This window comes from Mirounga leonina, unplaced genomic scaffold, assembly GCF_011800145.1.
Source record: "Mirounga leonina isolate KUSES-001 unplaced genomic scaffold, KU_Mleo_1.0 Mir_168, whole genome shotgun sequence".
NCBI lineage: Eukaryota > Metazoa > Chordata > Mammalia > Carnivora > Phocidae > Mirounga > Mirounga leonina.
The window spans coordinates 18,868,105-18,894,276 of record NW_023270426.1 but is presented as its reverse complement, the minus strand read 5'-3'; the positions used below and the strand labels follow the sequence as shown (position 1 = coordinate 18,894,276).

At 38.7% G+C, this 26,172-nt stretch overlaps 1 protein-coding gene across 2 annotated transcripts in view; it reads left to right on the top strand.

Moving 5' to 3' along the window:
• CDKL3 (cyclin dependent kinase like 3) overlaps nt 1-26,172 on the top strand; it is a 60,483-nt gene that overhangs the window by 18,446 nt on the left and 15,865 nt on the right. For both annotated transcript variants that reach the window (XM_035014138.1, XM_035014139.1), the window contains exons 3-5: nt 5,515-5,693; nt 22,541-22,653; nt 24,844-24,983. In XM_035014138.1, coding sequence (XP_034870029.1) covers nt 5,515-5,693; nt 22,541-22,653; nt 24,844-24,983 — 432 coding nt within the window. The remainder of the gene's footprint in view (nt 1-5,514; nt 5,694-22,540; nt 22,654-24,843; nt 24,984-26,172) is intronic.

The following is a 26,172-nucleotide window of genomic DNA, read 5'->3' as shown; positions in this document are numbered from 1 at the left end:
TTTCTTTCTTTCTTTCTTTCTTTCTTTCTTTCTTTCTTTCTTTCTTTCTTTCTTTCTTTCCTCCCTCCCTCCCTCCTTTCTTGCTTTCTTATTTATTTATTTATTTTTAGATTTTATTTATTTATTCATGAGAGATAGAGAGAGAGAGGCAGAGGCAGAGGGAGAAGCAGGCTCCCCGCGGAGCAGGGAGCCCGATGCGGGACTCGATCCGAGGACCCTGGGATCATGACCTGAGCTGAAGGCAGACGCTTAACCGACTGAGCCACCCAGGCGTCCCTTGCTTTCTTATTTATTTATTTGACATGGTGGGGGTGCGGGTGGAGAGAGCAAGCACAAGCAGGGGGAGCTGCAGAGGGAGAGAGAGAAGGCTCCCTGCGAGCCTTCCAGGAGCTCCATTCCAGGACCCTGGGATCATGACCTGAGCTGAAGGCGGATGCTTTAATGACTGAGCCACCCAGGTGCCCATGTTGAAGCCTTTCAAACCCTTTATGGACATCTTATTCCCAATCTATCTTTTTAAGTATTTTGGTCAACTTGTTGTTTGTCCTAATTGTTAGTTACCTCAGGTGGCTATAATGTTATAAAGTGGATGTTAATTATTTCTGACCAAGGCCCCAGGAGAAAGGTTGTTTGCATTAGCAAGCTCTGTTTAGGTCAAATAAAGGCAAAGCTTCTAGTGGGATTTTTCAGTGACTTGTCAGACAAGTCAAATAATGATAGCTGGGAATAGGGCTTTGGAGGAGATATAACCCATTCTACTTTCTCTGGTGGCTGCTAGGCTACTGGTTTTCACTATGATTTGGGGGACTGTTGGTTTACAAAGCTCCCAGAAGCTAGGGAGAGGGAGGTAAAATAAGGCAAGTTAAGGATACTATATGGGGTGTGTGTGTGTGTGTGTGTGTGCATGGGTGGCTCAGTCAATTAAGCATCCAGGTCTTGGTTTTGGCTTAGATCATGATCTCATGGGTCTGGAGATCAAGGTGCCCCACCCTCACCCCCATGGGGCTTGGAGCTCAGTGGGGAGTCTCCTTGAAGATTCTCTCCCTCTGCCTCTCCACCCACTCATGCACTCTTGCACACACACTCTCTCTCAAATAAATAATAAGTCTTTAAAAAAAAGAATACTATATGGGTAGGAGTGAGTGGCTGGCTCCATCAATAGAACATGTGACTCTTGATCTTAGAGTTCATGAGTTCAAGCTGCATGTTGGGTGTAGAGCTTACATTAAAAAAAAATACCATATGGGTCATATGATTTATGTTTTAACTCTTTAAAGAACTGCTAAATTGTTTTCCAAAGTGGCTGTATTATTTTACATCCCCACTAACAATGCATTCCAGTTTTCCACTTCCTCCTCAATATTTGTTTATTGTCATTTTGGTTGTGGCAATTCTAGTGGGTGTGAAATGGTACCTTTTTTTTTTTTTTCCCTGAGAACTAGAACTGTCTTTATTTACAGATGATATGATCATCTATGTAGAAAATCCTATGGGATCTGCAACAAAATTAATAGAACTAATTTCTAAGTTTATCAAGGTTGTGGGATTTAAGATCTATATATCAAAATTAATTGCATATATCAAAATTAATTATAATTTTATATACTGGCAATCAACAATCAGAAATTGAAAATAGGGGCGCTGGGTGGTTCAGTTGGTTAAGCATCTGCCTTCAGCTCAGGTCATGATCCTGGGGTCCTGGGATCAAGCCCCACGTCAGGCTCCCTGCTCAGCGGGGAGCCTGTTTCTCCCTCTCCCTCTGCCCCTCACCATGCTTGTGCTCTCTCTCTCCCTCTCTCTCTGTCAAATAAATAAATCTTTTTTTTTTTTTTTAAGAATTTAGTTATTTGCGAGAGAGAGAATGAGAGACAGGGAGCATGAAAAGGAGGAGGGTCAGAGGGAGAAGCAGACTCCCCGCTGAGCAGGGAGCCTGATGCGGGACTCCATCCCGGGACTCCAGGATCATGACCTGAGCCGAAGGCAGTCGCTTAACCAACTGAGCCACCCAGGCACCCAATAAATAAAATCTTAAAAGAAAAAGAAATTGAAATAAAAAATACCATTAAACAGGGGCACCTGACTGGCTCAGTCAGTAGAGCGTGTGACTCTTGATCTCAGGGTTCTGAGTTCAAGCCCCAGGTTGAGTGAAAAGATTACTTAAAAATAAAATCTTTCTTTCTTTCTTTTTTTTAAAAAAAGATCTTATTTATCTATTTATTTGAGAGAAAGAGAGGGAGAGAGTGAGCATGAGCGGGGTGAGAGGCAGGCTCTCCGCTGAGCAGAGAGCCCAATGTTGGGCTTGATCCCTGGACTCTGGGATTATGACCTGAGCTGAAGGCAGATGCTTAACCAAATGAGCCACCCAGGTGCTCCTTTTCTTTCTTTCTTTCTTTTTTTTTTTTTTAACATTTATTATTTATTTTAGAGAGAGAGAGAGCATGCACATGGGGAGGGGAGGAGCAGAGGAGGAGGGAGGGAGAAAGCTTGATCCCATGACCCTGAGATCACGACCTAAGCCAAAAGCAAGAGTGGACACTTAACCAACTGAGCCACCCATGCGCCCCAAAAATAAAATCTTAAAACATTAAACAGCTTTATTTTTATTTTTTTAAGATTTTATTTATTTATTCATGAGAGAGAGAGGCAGAGGCAAGAGAGAAGCAGGCTCCCTGCGGAGCCCGATGTGGGACTCGATCCCAGGACCCCAGGATCATGACCTGAGCCGAAGGCAGATGCTTAACCAACTGAGCCACCCAGGCACCCTAAACAGCTTTAAATATAAGAAATATTTAGGGAGAATCTGACAAAAGATGTATAAGACCTATAAACCAAAAACTACTAAACATTGAGAGAAATTAAAGACATAAACAAATGGAAAGAAATACTGTTATTTATGGAGGTCAAAGTGTGATAGTGGAAGACGAAGGAGGATGTAGTCAAACATAGAGTTTTACAAAGTTGGGATTTAGAAAGGGCTTTGTTCTCAAGGATAACAAAATTCCACATATAGTCATGGTGTTAGTTATGGAAAAGAATGAAAATACTAGGGTATCAGCTGGGTGGAGCTTTCTGCCTTGTGTTTAAAGGACTGAGAAGGAGAACAATGGATGTGTGGTGGGCAGAATTCGTGAAGTGGTATCTGGATGTGCTTTTTTCTATGTCAGTGTTTGCTCATGTTATATCCTTAGATCTTGGTATAGTGCCTAGCATATAGTAGTCATTCAATAAAAGTTGTAGAAATAAGGAAGGATTAATACAGCTTTATGGATGGCACACTTAAGGTGACTCATTACCCCAAGTTAATATTTTGGCCATTTATGTAGGGAGACTGAGGCAGAACACAAGCCAATCCCAAAGACTTATAGCAGTAAGTTGTATAAACAAGGAAAGATCTTAGATTTCTGTCACAGAGATATTTTCACTTGTGCTATGACACTTTGTAGGTGATGAGAATATGCTTCATTTCATAAAATTTTTAAATGCTTTCTTTGTTTTAGGCACTGTATTGGTCACTGGGGCTGTAGCTTGAACAAGACAGACATACCTCTTGCCCTTGTGGAGTTTCCAGTCTAGTGGGAGTTACAAACAAGTAAACAGGCAATTAATAATATGGCATGACAAATAATGTGATGGGGGAAGTGCAGAATGATGTGAGACCATATACAAGGAACATCTAATATAAATATCTAAGCTAAGGCCTAAGGAAATAGTTGGCCAGGCAAAGTGTTCTAGGCGTTGGAACAGCATCAGCAAATGAACAGAGATGAGACAAACCTTAGAAAATTGGGAAATATCCTATAGGCTAGGGAAGGGAGGTGGAGAAAGTGAGCAAAGGCCAAATTCTACAAGGCCTTACAAGCCATTTTTGGGAGTTTCAAATTTGTCCTGTGGGATGGGGAATCCTTGAAGGATGTTAAGCAGAGAAGTGACATGATCACACATGTGATTTTTTTTTAAGTTTTAAATTTTTTTGTAACCACGACACACAGTGTAGGGCTCAAACCCATGATCCTGAGATCAAGAGTCACATGCTCTCCCAACTCAGCCAACCAGGTGCCACACCCATGTGATTTTAAAATAGTATTGTGACTTCCTTTTGTGGACAGTGGGTTGGAGGGCATCAGAATGAATTCAGGGAGACGAGTTGGCAATGTAGTCATTTTGGTGAGAGAGTTGAGGGGACTTGAACTAGGGACAAAAGTGTGTATGGAAGCTGAAGGAGAAAGATACCTTGGTTTCTGGCTTGAGCCATGGGGTCAATGTTTGTTCTATCCGCTGAGCTAAGGGACTGTTGAGAGCAAATAGGTTTGGGGGAGAAGATGAATTCAGTTTTGGATTTGCTAAGTTTGAGGGGTGTCTGGGTCAGCCTTGTTGGACTTCTTGTGGACTTCTACTCCTTGTGGAAATCAGGAGAGACATCTTGGTTAGAGATAGAAATTTGGAAATCATCTGTATATTGTTACTTACTAAAGCTGGAAAAGTAGATGAGATTGAGATGGAGCAGCCAAAAGGTGAGAAGAAAGCCAAGAGAGTATGGTTTCCCCATAACAAGTGAAGGAAGTGGTAAAAACAAAAACAAATGAGTAGATGTGTTTTCCCGGGGAACATGATGTATGAAAAAAGAAAACCTGAGACCAGAATCCTACTTTTAAGAGACAAATAGGGAAAGAGGAAATGCCACAGAAATAGAAGGGACTAGGAGAATTTTAGGTCCCAGAAATCAGGAAGGGAGGAGTAGTTGGCAACATTTTTACACTAATATATCAAGTAAGATGTGTATTGAGTGGTGTATATTGGATGCAGCAACAATGAAGTTCATGATGACTCTGGTTTGAGGCAGTCTAATGGAATGTAGAAGCAAAAGATAGATTATATTACTTTAAGGAGTGAATAAGTGGTGAGAAGGAGAAGATTTAGTAAAGATAATGTCTTCAAGAGGTTTAGCTGTAAAGGCATGAGAGAAAGGGCAGTTATATCTAGAATGACATGGGGTTAAAGGAAATCATTGTTTTTCGTTAAGTTCTTTTGATTTCTTTTTGGGATCGTGATTTACCTTTTTAGTATTATTTTGTTTTCTTGGCTCCATTTCATTTTTTTAAAAAAAGATTTTATTTATTGAGAGAGAGAGAGCAAGTGAGAGAGCACGGGTGGGGGGGAGTGGGGGGCAGAGCAGAGGGAGAGGGACAAACAGACTCTGCGCTGAGCGTGGAGCCTGATGCAGGGCTTGATCCCACAACCTTGAGATTGTGACCTGAGCCAAAATCAAGAGGTGGAGTCTCAACTGACTGAGCAACCCAGGTGCCCCTGGCTTCATTTCATTCTGAGATGATGGATGGGGCAAGAATTGAAAATATGTAACTATTTAGCTTTTGCTTTGTGTAGTTAATCCTTTGCATATGGTAAGAAAATAGCTTTACTATCTTAATTAGCTAGATTTTCTCTATATAATTTTTGAGCGATCCTCTAGATAATAAAACCTCATTTTAATCTATTGCATCTTCTGTTTGATTTTAGATCATTCATCGAGATATAAAACCTGAGAATATTTTAGTATCCCAGTCAGGAATTACTAAGCTCTGTGATTTTGGTTTTGCACGAACTCTAGCAGCTCCGGGGGACATTTATACGGATTATGTGGCCACACGCTGGTATAGAGCTCCAGAATTAGTACTAAAAGATACCTCTTATGGAAAGTATGTATATTTTGGGATCCTTTCTGGCCTTTCCTGGTCATCTCTTTTTTCCCTTTGTGTATCTGTCACCCCTACCACTAATACCCTCTGCTCTCTGCTTCTGGGTTAGGAATAAGAAAGGGATGCCTCTAAAAAAAAGAGAGACCCTCTAGGCACCTGTCTTGCTACATAATGATGTTACCATGCCTACACTGTACTGTTGAGGGGCCCCAACCTCAGGTGACCTTTGCAGACATCTTTCAGGCTGTATCCATGCTTGCTTTAAGCTGTGCCCCACCCTTGGCAGAGTTGTCTCCTCTGCTTATCTTTAGCCTCTACATTCTGCAGAGATTTAAAAATCATTTACCTCACTCTGCCAGTGTTACCATAGGAACTGCCAAGTTTCCTATTTTCTGGAATATGGCACCCTCTTTACAAAGTCTGGCAAATAATTTTAGAAGATTTTATTTATTTATTTATTTGAGAGAGAGAATGAGAGAGAGCACAAGAGGGGAATGGGTCAGAGGGAGAAGCAGACTCCCCACTGGACAGGGAACCCAGTGCAGGACTCAATCCAGGGACTCCAGGATCAAGAACTGAGCCAAAGGCAGTCGCTTAACCAACTGAGCCACCTAGGTGCCCTGGCAAATAATTTTTAAATTGTGCTGCTCTAGATGCCTTAAAAAGTAGCATGGTATCAGTCTATTGTGAAACCATAGAAACAGTATATGAAACTGCAATCTAATATACAAATAGCAAATCTTAAAGGGACCAAGTGGTCCAACTTAACACAAAAAATGGGGGGATGGTGGATAATTCTCACACACTTTTCCTAGAAACCATTATTCTGTTTTTACAATAATATCTAATTCCAGGGGCACCTGGGTGGCTCAGTCATTAAGCGTCTGCCTTCGGCTCAGGTCATGGTCCCAGGGTCCTGGGATTGAGCCCCGCATCGGGCTCCCTGCTCAGCAGGGAGTCTGCTTCTCCCTCTCCCACTCCCCCTGCTTGTGTTCCTTCTCTCACTGTGTCTCTCTCTGCCAAATAAATAAATAAAATCTTTTTAAAATAATAAAAAATTATGAATTCAGTTATTAATTTTTTATTTGAAAATAGTTGACACACAATATTACATTAGCTTCAGGTGTACAACATAACAATTCAACATCTTTTTTACATTGTGCTATGATCATTACAAATGTAGCTACCATTTTTTGCCTTATAATACTATTATAGTATCACCGACTATATCCCCTATGTTGTACCTTTTATTCCCATGACTTATTAATTCCGTAACTGGAAGTCTGTATCTCCCACTCCCCTTCACCCATTTTGCCCATCCCCGTCATCCCCATTTAAAATAAGAGGTTACTAAGGCACAGAAAGGTAAACTCATTTGCCCCAAGTCACTCCAGAGCACCTTTTCAACTGTACTTACCACTGATGCCCTACACAGACCATCTCTATGCCTCCGTTAACTTTATCTGTGTAATGGAAATAATAATAGGACCAGCTTCATCGGTTTGTTGTGAGAATCAAATGATTTAATGAATGAAAAAGATTAGAATATAGTAAATGCTCAAAAATGTAGCCTCCATAAGATCTGTCCTAATTTTACCCTCTCTTCATGATAGAGCTTAAATTTCTTTTCTGATGCTCCCCCTATTTTCCGATCCTTGCCCCCGAATCATATCCCCTTCTAAACCCTTTTGTTCATTATTTGCAGATTTTATGCCATTTAATATTTAATATGGCTTATTTCTAGTTCTTTAAAAAAAATACTTCATGGGGCGCCTGGGTGGCTCAGTCATTAAGCGTCTGCCTTCTCAGCGGGGAGCCTGCTTCTCCCTCTCCCACTCCCCCTGCTTGTGTTCCCTCTCTCGCTGTGTCTCTCTCTGTCAAATAAATGAATAAAATTTTTTAAAATAAACAAATAAATACTTCCTGCTTAAAGATATGTTCTTTGAGAACAGATATAATCTCTTGTAGTCCACAGAGACAAAATTGGTAACTCGCACATGGTAAATTTGGACTCTGTGAGACTTCACATTACGTTTGAAATAAATTTGCTAGTGCGTGTTTTAAAAAAAAAAAAATCCTTTTATTGTTGAACAACACAGAGACCCAAAAAAAGCTCGCACAATGAATGTATAGCTTCGCTACCAGATCAAAAAATAGAATTTTGGGGCGGAGGGATGGGTTAAATAGGTGAAGGGGATTAAGAAATATCATAATGAGCAATGAGTAGTGCATAGAATCATTGAATCATATTATATGCTTGAAACTAATATAATACTTTACATTAATTATACTTGAATTAAAAAAATAGAATTTTGCTGCCCCTTCAAAGACGCTCATGTGCCCTATTCCAATTATATTGTTCTCCCTGATCCCAAAAGTGACCATGATATTGACTTTTTTTTTTTTTAAAGATTTTGTTTTATTTATTTGAGAGAGAGAGAATGAGAGACAGACAGTATGAGAAGGAGGAAGGTCAGAGGGAGAAGCAGACTCCCTGCTGAGCAGGGAGCCCGATGCGGGACTCGATCCAGGGACTCCAGGATCATGACCTGAGCCGAAGGCAGTCGCTTAACCAACTGAGCCACCCAGGCGCCTGATATTGATTTTTATTATATTCAGTTGATTATATTTCTTTATAGTTTTATCTACTTATCTAAGTACATGCACTTAGTTTGATCTAGCCTTTTTTAAATGATAGCTTTTTTGAGATATGATTCACATACCATAAAAATCACCCATTTAAATTGTATAATTCAGTGGTTTTTAGTATATTCACAAAGTTGTAAAATCATCACTACATTCAATTTTAGAACATTTTCATCACCCCAAAAGAAACCCTATATCCATTGGCAGTCACTCTCCCTTTCCTGCCAAGCTTTCCAGGCCTAGCAACCACCAGGCTACTTTCAATTCTCTATGGATTTGCCTATTCTGGACATTTCATATAAATGAGATTAAGCAAGATCTGTTTTTTGGGGACTGACTTCTCTCACTTTGAATATTGTTTTCAAAGGTCATCCATGTTGTAGCATGTATCAGTACTCATTTCTTTTTATGACTGAATAATATCCATTCTATGGATATACCACATTTTATCTATCTAATTTTTAGTTGATAGACATCTTGATTGTTTCCACTTTTCGGCTATGATGAATAATGTGAACATTCGTGTACATGTTTCAGTGTGGACATGTGTCTTCATTTCTTTGGGTTTCATACCTGGGAGGTGGAATTGTGGGTGGCAACTCTATGTTTGATCCTTTGAGGAACTGCCAGATTTGTTTCCATAGTGTCTGTATTGTTTTACATTCCTGCCAGCAGAATGTAGGGACTACGATTTCTTCATATCCTTGCCAACACTTATTATTATCATTTTTTATGGCCACCCTAGACTTTCTCCTCTACCCCCCAGGCATTCTTTTTTTTTTTTAAGATTTTATTTATTGGGGCGCCTGAGTGGCTCAGTCGTTAAGCGTCTGCTTTCGGCTCAGGTCATAATCCCAGGGTCCTGGGATCGAGCCCCACATCGGGCTCCCTACTCAGCGGGAAGCCGGCTTCTCCCTCTCCCACTCCCCTTGCTTGTGTTCCCTCTCTTGCTGTGTCTCTCTCTGTCAAATAAATAAATAAAATCTTTTTTTTTAAGACTTTATTTATTTATTTGACAGAGAGAGAGACAGCGGGAGAGGAACACAAGCAGGAAGATTTCATTTATTTATTTGACAGAGAGAGACACAGTGAGAGAGGGAAAGCAAGCAGGAGGAGTGGGAGAAGGAGAAGCAGACTTCCCGCTGAGCAGGGAGCCCGATGTGGGGCTCGATCCCAGGACCCTGGGACCATGACCTGAGCCAAAGGCAGACACTTAACGACTGAGCCACCCAGGCGCCCCAGGCATTCTTTTTTAAATAGGCTTTTTAGGGGCACCTGGGTGGCTCAGTTGGTTAAGCGTCTGCCTTTGGCTCAGGTCATGGTCCCAGGGTCCTGGGATCAAGCCCCGCATTGGGCTCCCGGCTCAGCAGGGAGTCTGCTTCTCCCTCTCTCTCTTTGCCCCTCCCTCCCACTTGTGCTCTCTCTCTTTCTCTCTCTCTCTCTCGCTCACTCTCTCTCTCAAATAAATAAATAAAATCTTTAAAAGATATGCTTTTATTTTGGAATAATTCTACATTTATAGAAAAGCTGCAGACATAATACAGAGAGTTCCCATACAGCCCTCACCCAATTTCTGCTTCTCCTAACGTCATAATCTTACATTACTGTGGTATATTTGTTAAAACTAGTCTTGCTTTTTTATGTAAATAAGATCTGATATGTTTTTATTTATTTATTTATTTTTAGATTTTATTTATTTATTTTTGTGAGAGAGAGAGAGAAAGAGCGCGTACAAGAGAAAGCAAACGTGAGTGGGGGTAGGGGTAGAGGGAGAAGCAAACTCACTGCTGAGCAGGGAGCCTGATGCAGGACTCCATCCCAGGACCCTGGGATCATGACTGAGCCCAAGGCAGACGTTTAACCAACTGAGCCACCCAGGCGCCCCAAGATCTGATACGTTTTTAAAGTCTCTTTTAAACTACAGTAATTTCCTCTATCCCTTTATTTTTCTTAAGACTTATCTGTTGAAGAACCCAGACCACTGAGTTTCTAAGTCTGAATTTTGTTGATTGCATACTCGCAGTGGAGTTCAACATGTTTCTTTGTCCTTTATATTTTGTGCAAATTGGCACCTGGGTCCAGATGTTGGGTTAGTCTGAGGTTCAGTCTATTTTGCAAGATTATAGGCAGTATTGTCTTCTTGAGTTAGGAGAGACATAAGTCTGAATGTCTCTTTCTGTGACGTTAGTAGCCACTGATGCTTAATGGCTAGATCTGTCAATTCATTGGGATTTGCAAATGGTGGTATTTTAATTTTATCTTCTCTTCTTATTACTTATAATACTTTTGGGTGAAGGGTATTAAGGAGGGCACTTTTTGTGATGAGCAGTGGGTCTTGTATGTAAGTGATGAATCACTGAATTTTATTCCAGAAACAAATATTGCATTGTATGTTAACTAAGTAAAATTTAAATAAAAAAAAATTATGGTTGGTACAAAGCAAAAAATTAAAATAAAATAAAAATTTTAAAAATTAAAAATGCAAAAAATAAAAATAAAAAAATAAATGCTGCCTGCCTGTTCTTTTAAAAAAACCTTTGTTGAGATAAAATTCATACATAATACAATTCATGCATTTAAAGTATGCAGTTCAATGGTTTTTAGTATATTCACAGGTGCAACATCACCATAATTTTTGAACATTTTCATCACCTTAAAAGAAACCCTGTATCCTTTAGCTATCACCCTCCTATACCCCCACCCCTCTTGTTCCAGCTCTAATCAACCACTAATCTACTTTCTGACTTTATAGATTTCCCTATTCTGATTTTCATATGAATGGAATTACATAATATGTGGTCTTTTGTGACTAACTTGTTTACTTAGCATAATGATTTCAAGGTTCATCCAAGTTGTGGCACATTTTAGTACTTCCTTTCTTTTTTTTTTTTTAATATTTTATTTTTAAGTAATCTCTACACCCAACGTGGGCCTTGAACTCACAACCCTGAGATCAAGAGTCGGATGCTCTTCTGACTGAGCCAGCTAGGCACCCCCTTCCTTTCCTAAGGAATTGAATCCAATTATTTCCCCATTATGTGGATAGATCACTTTTGTTTATCCATTTGTCCATTGATAGACATTTGAGTTGTATTCACTTTTTGGCTATTATGAATAATGCTGCTCTAAATATTTATGTATCAGTTTTTGTGTGGACATATGTTTTCATTTCCCTTGGAGTAGAATTAATGAGTCTTATGGTAACCCTGTGTTTAATCATTTGAGACACTGTCAGACTGTTTTCCAAAATGTCTGCATCATTTTAAAATCCCACCAACAGAGTGTGAGGGTTACAGTCTCTCTGATATCCTCATCAACACTTGTTATTATCTGACTTGGGTTCTAGTCATCCTAATGGGTATGAAGTGGTATCTCATTGTGGATTTGATTTGCATTTCCTTGATGACTAAGGATATTGAGCATCTTTTCACGTGTTATTGGCCATTTGTATATCTTCCTTTGAGCAATGTCTGTTCAGATCCTTTGCCCATTTTTAAATTGTATTGGCTTTTTATTATTGAGCTGTAAGAATTCTTTGTATACTCTAGATTCAATTCCTTATCAGATAATGCATTTTAAAATTTTTTCTATCATTCTATGGATTGTTTCTTCATTTTCTTGATGGTGTCCTGTGACACACAAAAGTTTTTAATTTTTTTTAGGATTTATTTATTTGAGAGAGAGAGAGACTGCGAGTGGGGGCCAAGGGAGGGGCAAAGGGAGAGGGAGAGAATCTCCAGCAGGCTCCCCACTGAGCATGGATTCCCCACATAGGGCTTAATCTCACAACCCTGAGATCATGACCTGAGCCGAAACCAGAAGTTGTTAGGCTTAACCAAGTGCACCACCCATATGCCTCTATTTTGAGTTAATTTTAATATGTGGCATAAGGTAAGGGGTTTCCTCCTTTTGATGTGGCTATCTACTTGTCTAAGCACCGTTTGTTGAATGTTTTTCCCTCATTGAATGGTCTTGGCACCTTTGTTGAAAACCACTTGACCAGAAATGTGAGGTTTATTTCTGGACTTTCAGTTCTATTCTGTTGATCTGTATGTCTGTCCTTGTTCCAGAACCACACTATCTTTTTTTTTTTTTAAGATTTTATTTATTATTTATTTGAGAGAGAGAGAATGAGAGACAGAGAGCATGAGAGGGAGGAGGGTCAGAGGGAGAAGCAGACTCCCTGCTGAGCAGGGAGCCCGATGTGGGACTCGATCCCGGGACTCCGGGATCATGACCTGAGCCTAAGGCAGTCGCCTAACCAACTGAGTCACCCAGGCGCCCCTGAACCACACTATCTTGATTACCATTGCTTTGTATTGAGTTTGAAGTAGGAAAGTATGAGTCTTCCAACTTTGTTTTTCTTTTTCAAGATTGTTTTGGCTATTCTGGGTTCCTTGCAGTTTCATATGAATTTTAGGATCAACTTGTCAATTAAAAAAAATTTTTTTTTTTCAAAAAGACATCTAGTATTCTGATAGGGATTACGCTGAATCTGTAGATCATTTTGGAGAGCATTGCCATCTAAACAATGTTAGTTAAGTCTGCTAATCTATGAACATAGAACATTTTTTCATTTATCTAGATCTTCAATTTCAACAATGTTTTGTAGTTTTCAGAGCATACATTTTGCACTTCTGTTAAATTTATTCCTAAGTATTTTATTCTTTATGATGTTATTGTGAATGGAACAGTTAATTTCATTTTCAAATTGTTCACTGAAAGTGTGAAAAAAATACCTGATTTTTGTATATTAATTTTGTATCCTGCAACCTTGCTGAATGTATTGGTTCTAATAATTGTTTTTTGGATTCCTTAGGACTTCCTATATACAAGATCATGTCATCTGTGAATAGAGATAATTTTACTTCTTCTTTTCTGGTCTGGATGCCTTCTGTTTCCTTTTCCTTCTAATTTCTCTGGCCAGAACCTCTAGCACAATGTTGAAAAGAAGTGGTGAATAAAAAAATTAAAAAAAAAAAAAAAAAAAGAAGTGGTGAAAGCAGACATTCTTGTCTTGTTACTAATGTCAGGGGAAAAACATCCAATCTTTTACCATTAAGTTTGTTGTTAGCTGTGGGTTTTTCGTAGATGTCCTTTCTCAGGTTGACAAAATTTCCTTTTATTCCTAGTTTGTTGAGAGTTTTTATTATGAAAGTGTATTGGTCAAATGCTTTTTCTGTACCTATTGAGATGATCATGTGCCTTTTATTTTTTTAATGTATTGATACGATGTATCCCATTAATTGATTTTGCATATTGAACCAACCTGTGTGCCTGAAATAAATCCCACCGGATCATGGTGTATAATTCTTTTTTTTTTTTTCCTTATGTCTTTGGCACCAGAACCTGCTTGACCTTGTTAAAATATAATGCAAGATGTCATTTACAGTGCAACATTCTGTACTAAAAGTTATTTCCATTGGAGGTGTTGCCTGTTTGATTGGGTCTACAAAACATCATAATCACTCTTAAATTTAAGGACTACTGTATTATTCTCTCTACCAGGAATGGGTAAATCTGGCCTATTGTCTGTTTTTGTAAATAAAGTTTTATCATAACAGCCACACTCATTCATTTACATATCATCTATGGCAGCTTTCACCCAGTTGCAGTTGCTTGAGTAGTTGCACCAGAGACTGTATGGTTTGCAAAGCTTAAAATATTTATTATGTGCTCCTTTACAGAAAAAGTTTATTGGCCTCTGTACAATACCATGGTGAGAGCATAACAACACAAGAGCAAGAGTAAACAATCTTTAATATATATATATATTTTTTAACTGAAGTATTGTTGACATAAAATATTAAATTAGTTTCAGGTATACAACATAGTGATTCAACAATTATATAGATTATGAAATGTTCACCGCAAAAAGTATATTACATTATTATTGACTTTGTTCCTTATGCTGTGCTTTTCATTTCTGTGAATTATTTATTTTATAACTGGGAGTTTGTACCTCTTTTTTTTTTAAGTTTGTACCTCTTAATCCCCTTCACCCATTTCACCCATCTCCCCACCCCTTTGACAACTGCCAGTTTGTTCTTTATGGTTCTCAGTTTTTTATTTTATTTAATTAATTTATTTATTTAACTAATCTCTGCACCCACCATGGGGCCTGAACTCTCAACTCTAAGATCATGAGTTGAATGCTCTTCCAACTGAGCCAGCCTGGTGCTCCTGCTAGTTTGTTCTTTATATTTAGGAGTCTGTTTCTCTCTTTGTTGTTTGTTTTGTTTTTTAGATTCCACAGTGTGTGTAATTCTTTTTATTTGTTGCTGGACTCAGTTTGCTGTATTTTGTTGAGTATTTTTTTTCCCCCTCAGATTTTTTTTTTATTCTTATGTTAATCCCCATATATTACATCATTAGTTTTAGATGTAGTGTTCCATGATTCATTGTTTGTGCATAACACCCAGTGCTCCATGCAGAATGTGCCCCCCTCAATACCCACCACCAGGCCAACCCATCCTCCCACCCCCCTCCCCTCTAGAACCCTCAGTTTGTTTCTCAGAGTCCATCGTCTCTCATGGTTCGTCTACCCCTCCGATTTCCCCCGCTTCATTCTTCCCCTCCCACTACCTTCTTCTTCTTCTTCTTCTTTTTTTCTTAACATATATTGCATTATTTGTTTCAGAGGTACAGATCTGAGATTCAACAGTCTTGCACAATTCACAGCGCTTACCAGAGCACATACCCTCCCCAGTGTCTATCACCCAGCCACCCCATCCCTCCCACCCCACCCCCCACTCCAGCAACCCTCAGTTTGTTTCCTGCGATTAAGAATTCCTCATATCAGTGAGATCATATGATACATGTCTTTCTCTGTTTGACTTATTTCGCTCAACATAATACCCTCCAGTTCCATCCACGTCGTTGCAAATGGCAAGATCTCATTCCTTTTGATGGCTGCATAATATTCCATTGTGTATATATACCACATCTTCTTTATCCATTCATCTGTCAATGGACATCTTGGCTCTTTCCACAGTTTGGCTATTGTGGACATTGCTGCTATAAACATCGGGGTGCATGTACCCTTTCGGATCCCTACTTTTGTATCTTTGGGGTAAATACCCAGTAGTGCAATTGCTGGATCATATGGTAGCTCTATTTTCAACTTTTTGAGGAACCTCCATACTGTTTTCCAGAGTGGCTGCACCAGCTTGCATTCCCACCAACAGTGTAGGAGGGTTCCCCTTTCTCCGCATCCCCGCCATATTGTTGAGTATTTTTATGTCTGTATTCATGAGAGATATTGGTAAGAGATATTGGTCTGTTGTTTTCTACTGAATTTTTAAAGTGCTTATTTAAATTCCAGTTAGTTAACATATAGTGTAATATTAGTTTCAGGTGTACAATACAGTGATTCAACACTTCCATACAATATCCAGTGCTTATCACAAATGTGCTCCTTAATCCCCATCACCTCTTTAACCCATCCCTGCTCCCACCTCCCTTCTGGTAAACATCAGTTTGTTCTCTATAGTGTTTCCTCCTCTTCTATTTTTTGAAAGAGTTTGTAAAGAATTGGTATTAATTTTTCTTTAAATATTTGATGGAATTCAGCATTGAAGCCATCTAGGCCTCGGGTTTCCTTTGTGTGTAGTGTTTTGATTAGGAATTCAAGTTTTTCACTTGTCACAGGTTTATTTAGATTCTCTATTTTTCTTGAGCCAGTTTTAATTGTTTGTGTTTTTCTGGGAAACTGTCTGTTTGACCTAAGTTATCTGATTTGTTGGTGTACAATTGTTCATTGCATTCCTTTATAATTCTTTTGATTTCTGCAAGGTTGGTGGTAATGTTACTTCTTTCATTTCTGATTCTAATAATTTAAGTCTCTTTTTTCTTAGTCATTCTAGTTAAATGTCAATTTTGTTGATCTTTACAATGAGCTTTTGGTTTCAGTGATTTTTCTCTTTTTTTAAAAAAAATCCTTATTTCGCTCTAATCTTTATTATTTCCTTCCTTCTGTTTGCTGTAGTTTTAGTTTGTTTTTCTTTGTCCACTGTCTTAAGGTGGAATGCTAGGTTATAGATTTGACATTTTTCTTCTTTCTAAGTCTTTCTTATTTTTTTTAAAAGATTTTATTTATTTGAGAGAGAGAGAGAGACCACGTGCATGGGGTGGAGGGGGCAAAGGGAGAATAAGAAGCAGACTCCCTGCTGAGCGCGGAGCCCAATGTGGGGCTCAATCCCAGGACTCTGAGATCATGACCTGAGCCAAAGTCTGACACTTAACCAACTGAGCCACCCAGGTGCCCTGAAGTCTTCTTTCTTAATACAGGCCATCTGTATGTCTTCTTTGGAAAAGTATCTATTCAGGTCCTCTGCCCATTTTTAATTGGATTATTTGTATTTTTGGTGTTGAGTTGTATAAATTCTTTATATATTTTGGATATCAATCTACAGCACCTCCTTTTTAAACAGAAATAGAAGCATACTATATATAGTACAGAATCCCTTTTTTTTCTCTTTTAATTTTTTTAATTAGTAGACTTTTATTTCCTGAGAGCATTTTTAGGTTTACAGAGAAATTGAGCAGAAAGTAAGGTTCTCCAATACCTACCCCCTCCTTCTTACCCCCTCCACAACAAGTTTCCCTGTTGTTAACACCTTACATTAGTTTGGCACTTTTTTAAGATTGATAAACCCCTGGGGCACCTGGCTGCCTCAGTCAGTGGAGCATGTGACTCTTGATCTTGGGGTTGTGAGTTTGAGCCCCATGTTGGGTGTAGAGATTACTTAAAAAAATAAACAAATCTTTTAGGGCACCTGGGTGGCTCAGTTGGTTAAGTGACTACCTTCGGCTCAGGTCATGATCCTGGAGTCCCTGGATCGAGTCCTGCATCAGGCTCCCTGCTCAGCAGGGAGTCTGCTTCTCCCTCTGACCCTCCCCCCTCTCATGTGCTCTCTCTCTCTCAAATAAATAAAATCTTTAAAAAAAATAAACAAATCTTTAAAAAAGATTGATAAAACGATATTCATATATTATCATTAATTATAGTCCATAGTTTACATTAAGGTTCACTCTGTGTTGAATTCCTATGGATTTTGACAAATGCATAACGTCATGTAGCCACTATTAGAGTATTATACAGAATAGTTGCACAGCCCTAAAAATCCTCTGTGTCCTATCTTTTCATCCTTTCCTCCTTCTTCCTGAACTTCTGGCAACCACTGATCTTTTTACTGTCTCTATACTCTTGCCTTTTCCAGAATGTCATGTGTTTGGGGTCATATGTTATACAGCCTTTTCAGACTGGCTTCTTCCACCTAGCAATGTGTATTTAAGGTTCCTCCATTTTTTGGTTTTGTTTTGCTTTATGTCTCGATAGGTCATTTTTAATCACTAAATAGTACTACATTGTATGTATATTTGACTGTTTATCCATTTATCTAATGAAGGGCATCTTGCTTGCTCTCAAGTTTTGGCAGTTATGAATAAAGCTGCTATAAACATTCGTGTGGAGGTTTTTTTGTGGATATAAGTTTTTCAAATTATTTGGCTAAATACCAATTAGTACACTTATTTTTTTAAAGATTATTTATTTATTTATTTGAGAGAGACAGACAGACAGACAGACAGTGGGGGGCAGGGGGCAAAGGGGCAGAGGGAGAGGGACGAGCAGACAAGCAGACTCTACGCTGAGTGCAGAGCCTGACTCAGGGCTCCATCTCAGGACCCTGAGATCATGACCTGAGCCAAAACCAAGAGTCGGATGCTCAGATTTTCAACTGAATGAGCCACCCAGGCGCCCCTGAGGAGTGCAATTATTACTGGATTGTATGGTAACGCTATGTTTAGCTTCGTTAGAAGCTGTCAAACTGTCCTCCAAAGTGGCTGTATCATTTTGCGTTTCCATGGAATGAGAGTTCCTGTTGCTCCACATCCTCACCAGCATTTGCTGTTGTCAGCTTTTTGGATTTTAGTCGAATAATAGGTGTGTATTTATGGTATTTATCTTATTATCGCTTCAGCTTACAATTCCCTGATGACATCCCTGATGTTGAGCATTTTTTCATATGTGTATTTGCCATTTGTGTATCATTTTTGGTGAGCATCTGTTTGCATATTTTGCCTATATTTTTAATTTGATTATTTTCTTATTGTTGAGTTTTAGGCATGCTTTATATATTTTAGACACAAATAGTTTATTGAATATGTGTTTTGCATATATTTTCTCCAACTTCTCTTTTCATTCTCTTATCAGTGTCTTTCACCAGACAGAATTTTTAAATTTTAATGATGTACCACTTACCAATTTTTTTCTCTTGTAGATTATGCTTTTGGTGTTGTATCTAAAACTCATCACCTAACCTAAGATCATCTAGATTTTGTCCAATATTATTGTCTAGAAGTTTTATAGTTTTGTATGTTATATTTACATCTGTTATCCATTCTGTGTTAATTTTTGTGAAAATTGTAAGATCTATGTCTGTGTTCTTTTTTTTTTTTAACATATGGATGTCCAGTTGTTCCAGTATCACTTTTGAAAAGACTTCCTGTTCTCTACTGAATTGTTTTTTCTCCTTTGTCAAAGTTTAGTTGACTATATTCTTGTGAGTCTATTTCTGGACTCTGTATTCTGGTCTCTTGATCTGTTTGTTCTTTCACCAAAACCACACTGTCTTGATTACTGTAGCTTTATAATATGTCTTGAAGTCAGGTGGTATCTTTTTCATATTGTTAAAAACCAAAATTCAACTGAGTAAAATTTAAAGATCTTAATACCTTTATTCAACCATTTGTGAATCAGGCAGCATTCTCTCTAGCAGACAGAAAGACACACCAAGGGCTGTACAAAATGGAAAGACTTATATAGGCAGAATGGGGCAGAACAAGGCAGTTACTAGTAAAGGGTAGATTGTTTGTGACAAGGTCACTTTCCTTTAGGGGGATGGCAGGGTTCTGTCAGGCAGGTTACCTCACTAGTGCTGACCATGTAATTCCAGATTGACTGGTTTAAGAGTCCACTTCTGGGAGAATTTGAAACTAATTAAGTATTTTTAAAAAGATTTTGTTTATTTATTTATTTATTTTAGAGAGAAAGAAAGAGCATGAGCCATGGGAGGGGCAGAGAGATAGGATTTCTTTTCTTTTGTTTTAAAGACTATTTATTTGAGAGAGAGAGAGCACATGAGCTGGGGGTGAAGAAGTGAATCTCAAGCAGACTCCCTGCTAAGCCAGGAGCCCAAAGCAGGGCTCCATCCCAGAACCCTGAGATCATGACCTGAGCCGAAATCAAGAGTTGGATGCTTAGCCACCTGAGCTACCCAGGTGCCCCGAGAGAGAGAGTTTCAAGCAGACTTTGCACTGAGTGCAGAGCCCAGCATAGGTCTCAGTTTCATGACCCAGAGATCATGACCCAAGCCAAAATCAAGAGTTGGAGGCTTAATGGACTGAGTCACCCAGGTACCCTCTTTTGGGCCAGTTTTTTTTAACAATATAAACTTTAGAATCAATTTGTTGATATCCAAATCAGATTTTGACTGGGACTGCATTGAATCTATAGATCAAGTTGGGGAAGAGCTGACTTTTTTTTTGTTTTGTTTGTTTAAAATTTTTATTGTTATGTTAATCACCATACATTACATCATTAGTTTTTGATGTAGTGTTCCATGATTCATTGTTTGTGTGTAACACCCAGCGCTCCATGCAGAACGTGCCCTCTTTAATACCCATCACCAGGCTATCCCATCCTCCCACCCCACTCCCCTCTAGAACCCTTAGTTTGTTTCTCAGAGTCCATTGTCTCTGATGGTTCGTCTCCCCCTCCGAATTCCCCCCCTTCATTCTTCCCCTCCTGCTATCTTCTTCTTTTTTTTTTTTTAACATATATTGTATTGTTTCAGAAGTACAGATCTGTGATTCACCAGTCTTGCACAATTCACAGCACTCACCATAGCACATACCCTCCCCAATGTCTATCACCCAGCCACCCCATCCCTCCCACCCCCCACCACTCCAGCAACCCTCAGTTTGTTTCCTGAGATTAAGAATTCCTCATATCAGTGAGGTCATATGATACATGTCTTTCTCTGATTGACTTATTTCACTCAGCATAACACCCTCCAGTTCCATCCACGTCGTTGCAAATGGCAAGACCTCATTCCTTTTGATGGCTGCATAATATTCCATTGTATATATATACCAGATCTTCTTTATCCATTCATCTGTCGATGGACATCTTGGCTCTTTCCACAGTTTGGCTATTGTGGACATTGCTGCTATAAACATCGGGGTGCATGCACCCCAAGAGCTGACGTTTTGACAATATTGAGTCTTCCTAATCATGAACATGCAATATCTCTCCATTTATATACATCTTCTTGGATTTCTTTAGTGAATTTTGCTGTTTTTGCTTGAGAGTTCATCTTGGCGATCAATTTATATTAGCATATACCTCCTTTTTGATTGCTGAATAATATTTCATTGTGTGGTTGTACAAAATATTACATAGTGATTCTCCTATTGAAGGATGTTTAGGTTGTTTCCACTTTTTTTCCTACCACAAACAATGCTTCAGTGAAATTCTTGTATCATTTATCTTTGTGCACATGGGTGAGTAGATCTTTGGTTAAATTCCTAGGAATAAAGTTGTTTGGTCAAAAGTAGGTACATTTTTAATTTTGGTAGCTTTGGCCAATTTTCCCTTCAAAGAAGTTGTGTGGTTTACACTCCCAGGATGGTACACAGGAGTGTCCATTTTCCATGGCTTCACCAATACAGCAGTTATTGAATCTTACAATTTTTATCAGTTGGGTCAGTGAAAGATACAGCTCATTGTAGTGTTTATATTTCTCTCGAATGTGAGATTGAAATACTTTTTATCTATTTAAAATTCCTAGTGGGGCGGGGGTGTGCCTGAGTGGCTTATTTGAGCATCTGACTCTTGTTTTGGCTAATGTTGTGATCTCAGAGTCCTGCGGTTGAACCCCGTGTTGGGTTCCCCGCTCATTGCAGGGTCAGCTTGAGATTCTCATTCTCTCTCCCCCTACAATCCCCCTCCTTAAAATAAATAAATAAATAAATCTGTAAAAAGAATCCTAGTGGGTGCCTGGCTGGCTCATTCAGTGGAGTGTGTGACTCTTGATCTTGGGGTTGTTAAGCTCGAGCTCTATGTTCAGTGTAGAGATTACTTAAAAAAAAATAAAATCTTTAGAAGTCCTAGTAACATAAACTATCTTTTAAAAAACTGATTATGTGGCAAAAAAGTTGGAATTATGGATGACTCACAATACAAGATAGATAAATGTGGGTGCCTGGCTGGCTCAATTGGTAGAGCATGTGACTCTTGATCTCAGGGTTATGAGTTTAAGCCCCACATTAGTCATGAAGCCTACTTTAAATAAATTAATTAATTAAAAAAAATAAATGTAAGTGGTAAAATATTTAATATTTTTAAATTTTACTTTTTATTTTATTTATTTATTTTTTGAAGATTTTAATTATTTATTTGACAGAGAGAGACAAAGTGAGAGAAGGAACACAAGCAGGGGGAGTGGGAGAGGGAGAAGCAGGCTTCCCGCTGAGCAGGGAGCCCGATGCGGGGCTCGATCCCAGGACCCTGGGATCATGACCTGAGCCGAAGGCAGATTCTTAACGACTGAGCCACCCAGGTGCCCTAAATTTTACTTTTTAAGTACAAGATGGCTTTGGTATTCAATTACTCTAATTCATAAACCATTTATCATAATGTCTTTATGTAAGTATCTGGAACAATTTTAGAATTACAGTTACATTTCATCTGGACTACTACATGGTTTCTCATGTGATTTAAATATAAAATATTTAATATTATTAATAAAATGTGATAGTGTTTAATATATATCCTAAAGTTGGCATATGATATTAAGATGAAAATTTATAAATGATACCATCTAACCATTATATTTTCTTTGGCTGGAACATTATTTCAAAACATTTTAGAAGAGATATTTTGGGAGTACCTGGGTGGTTTAGTTGGTTGGGCATCAGCCTTTGGTTCAGGTCATGATACCGGAGACCTGGGATTGAGCCCTGTTTCAGGCTGGCCGGTCAGTGGGGAGTCTGCTTCTCCCTCTGCCCCTCACCCTGCTCGTACTCTCTCTCTCTCAAATAAATAAATAAATAAATAAATCTTAAGAAAAAAATAAAAAGAAGAGATATTTTATATATTTCTCCATGAAAAAATGATTTATTCTTGTTTGTTTCAGACCTGTAGATATCTGGGCTTTGGGTTGTATGATCATTGAGATGGCCACTGGAAATCCCTATCTTCCTAGCAGCTCTGATTTGGATTTACTTCATAAAATTGTTTTAAAAGTAGGTGGGTACTACTGAAATACACTGTTAAATGCTTAAAGTAAATATTGCTATATCAATTCTGCTTGATTTTCAAATTCAGTTTTTTCTTTATAAGAACAGGGAAGCATATTGTTTTGATAGATGGCAGCAGGTGTATGCCTTGGGCTGATAAAGAAGGTAGGAAATTCTTCTCTGTTTTTGTAAATAATATTTTCTTTGTCAGGTTGCAAATAGCTAAGTCATTTGCTAATGGTTGATACTAAGAAAAATGGTACAATAGGAACATACTTCAATTTGTCTAAAAGTTGTTTTAAAATTTTGGCTTCTAGGGGGTGCCTGGGTGGCTCAGTTTGTGAAGCGTCTGCCTTGGGCTCAGGTCATGATCTCAGGGTCCTGGGATCGAGCCTGGCATGGGGCTCCCTGTTCAGCGGAGAGCCTGCTTCTCCCTCTCCCTCTGCTGCTCCCCCTGCTTGTGCTCTCTCTCACTCTCTCTCTCTGTCAAATAAACAAATAAAATCTTTAAAAATTTTTTTTGGCTTCTACAAATATTTGCATCTCTCAAAGTGGACTTTTAAATAATAGAGTTGATTAAGATGTCTTTTTGAAGCACTTAGAGATAGAAAGTTACTTATTGAGAAAACTTTTTTTTTAAAACCACAGCAGAAATCCAGGTAGCTAAATAACCTATTCAAAAATACATTTGATGAGTGCTTTTACTTTTTTAATGATCTGCTTTGACTACCCAAACATTTTGATGGTTAGCCTTACTCATGGAGTTTCAATGACTTGTTTTTTTTAATATATTTCTGAATGATGAGCTTGAGGAGCTCCTTTTGTGGTATAGAGAAGGTATACATAAACATGTAGTTACAGGATCATGAGGAAGATACTGGGATAAAAATCATGAAGTCTGGGGAGCCTGGGTGCCTCAGCTGGTTAAGCGACTGCCTTCAGCTCAGGTCATGATCCTGGAGTCCCTGGATCGAGTCCCGCATCGGGCTCCCTGCTCGGCAGGGAGTCTGCTTCTCCCTCTGACCCTCCTCCTTCTCATGCTCTCTCTCATTCTCTCTCTCAAATAAATAAATAAAATCTAAAAAAAAAAAAATCATGAGGTCTGGATAAATACTAATTAAAGATATAGTTTGGAGTCTTAAAGCATCACACTTTTTTTATCATCTTTAAAGTTCTGGTTTTGAGAGTAATGTTAGAAAAAAAAAACATTGGAGATGATGGGATTAATTCTGTCATTTTACAGATAAGGAAACTGAAGCATAGAAAGGGAAGAGATTTGCCCAAGGTCACAGAAATAGTTATAATAAAACTGGCGCTAGAACTTGGCTCTCTCCACTCCTATTTTTTTTTTTTTTTTTAAGATTTTATTTATTCGGGGCGCCTGGGTGGCTCAGTTGGTTAAGCGACTGCCTTCGGCTCAGGTCATGATCCTGGAGTCCCGGGACCGAGTCCCTCATCGGGCTCCCTGCTCAGCAGGGAGTCTGCTTCTCCCTCTGACCCTCCCCCATCTCATGCTCTCTCTATCTCATTCTCTCTCTCAAATAAATAAATAAAATCTTTAAAAAATTTTTTATTTATTTGACAGAGAGACACAGCGAGAGAGGGAACACAAGCAGGGGGAGTGCGAGAGGGAGAAGCAAGCTCCCCGCAGAGCAGGGAGCCCGATGCAGGGCTCGATCCCAGGACCTGGGATCATGACCTGAGCCGAAGGCAGACGCTTAACGACTGAGCCACCCAGGCGCCCCTCTCCACTCCTATTTACGGTTTTCATTCTACTACTACTCTATAGCCTTGTTTCTTTGCAGTATTTATATTTCTAAATAATTTAGATATTTTAGCTGTTTTGAGTAAGGATTTGCTGATAAACACTTGTTAGACCATTTAGATACCTATATGGAAATATGTAAAAGTTTGCTTTTCCTGATAGCATTATATATTATGTCTTATATTTTGCGAAACGAAAATGAACCTGGTGGTTTTAAATTTTCTACTGCCTACATGCTATCAACAGATTACTGGGGAAACTTCCAATTTTTATGCTATATTCAGATAGTTCCTTGTTCAACCTTAAAAAATTATAAGAACATAATTGTTATTCTCCCTTTTTAGTGATTTAATGCAGACCACATAGCAATTTGTTTATTTTGATTGTAGATTAATTTCTCTGTTTTCTTACATTCATATTTTTTTCTCTTTTCAGGCAATTTGACACCTCATTTACAGAATATATTTTCCAAGAGTCCCGTTTTTGCTGGGGTGGTCCTTCCGCAAGTTCAACACCCCAAAAATGCAAGAAAAAAATACCCAAAGCTAAATGGATTGTTGGCAGATATAGTTGATGTATGTTAAGAATTAAGGACTTATTTCTGGGAAATTTGTGTAAATTATAATATAGTTTTAAAATATTACTTTGATGAAATTCTGAAAAGATTCATAATGTTATCTGTTAAAATTTACTATATTCCTGGGCGCCTGGGTGGCTCAGTTGGTTAAGCGACTGCCTTCGGCTCAGGTCATGATCCTGGAGTCCCTGGATCGAGTCCCGCATCGGGCTCCCTGCTCGGCAGGGAGCCTGCTTCTGCCTCTGACCCTCCCCCCTCTCATGTGCTCTCTCTTTCTCATTCTCTCTGTCTCAAATAAATAAATAAAATCTTAAAAAAAAAATTTACTATATTCCTGTCTTTATGTCTTTACTCCAGAAAAATTAAAATTCATAGACTGTTAGAACTGAAAACTCCCTAGGATAATGCTGTCCATTATTTTTAGTTTATCCTAATTTTAATGATAATTAGGGATAAACTGGAAAAATTCAAAGGACTTACCATGTTTATCACTACCTTTTAATAGCCCCAGTCTACCCAAGTTAGGGCTCTGTTCCTTGCACATTGGTATCCTAAGATATCTACCAGGCATTGACAGCTGCAGTTTTAATGTTGTTTGAAGGTATACCAATGCCAAAATTCACCTTGAATTTTGAGAAAACAAAAACATTATACTGTATAACACTTTTTAATTATTTTAAGATGTAAATTTATTTTTATTTTTTAAAAGATTTTATTTATTTATTTGACAGAGAGAGACACAGCGAGAGAGAGAGGGAACACAAGCAGGGGGAGTGGGAGAGGGAGAAGCAGGCTTCCCGCTGAGCAGGGAGCCTGATGCAGGGCTCGATCCCAGGACCCTGGGATCATGACCTGAGCCAAAGGCAGACGCTTAACGACTGAGCCACCCAGGCACCCCGTAAATTTCTTTTTAAATTAGGTAATAAATATACCAATATACTTAGTGCAAAATTAAAAAAGCAAGAGAATTTACTGTGGAAAGTAAATCTACTTCTATTTATTTTCTTTATCTAGCTAATTTCCTTTCCCAGGGTCAACTGAGGTATCTTTTTTTTTTTTTTTAAAGATTTTATCTATTTATTTGAGAGAGAGAATGAGATAGAGAGAGAGAGCATGAGACAGGGGAGGGTCAGAGGGAGAAGCTCCCTGCTGAGCAGGGAGCCCGATGCGGGACTCGATCCAGGGAC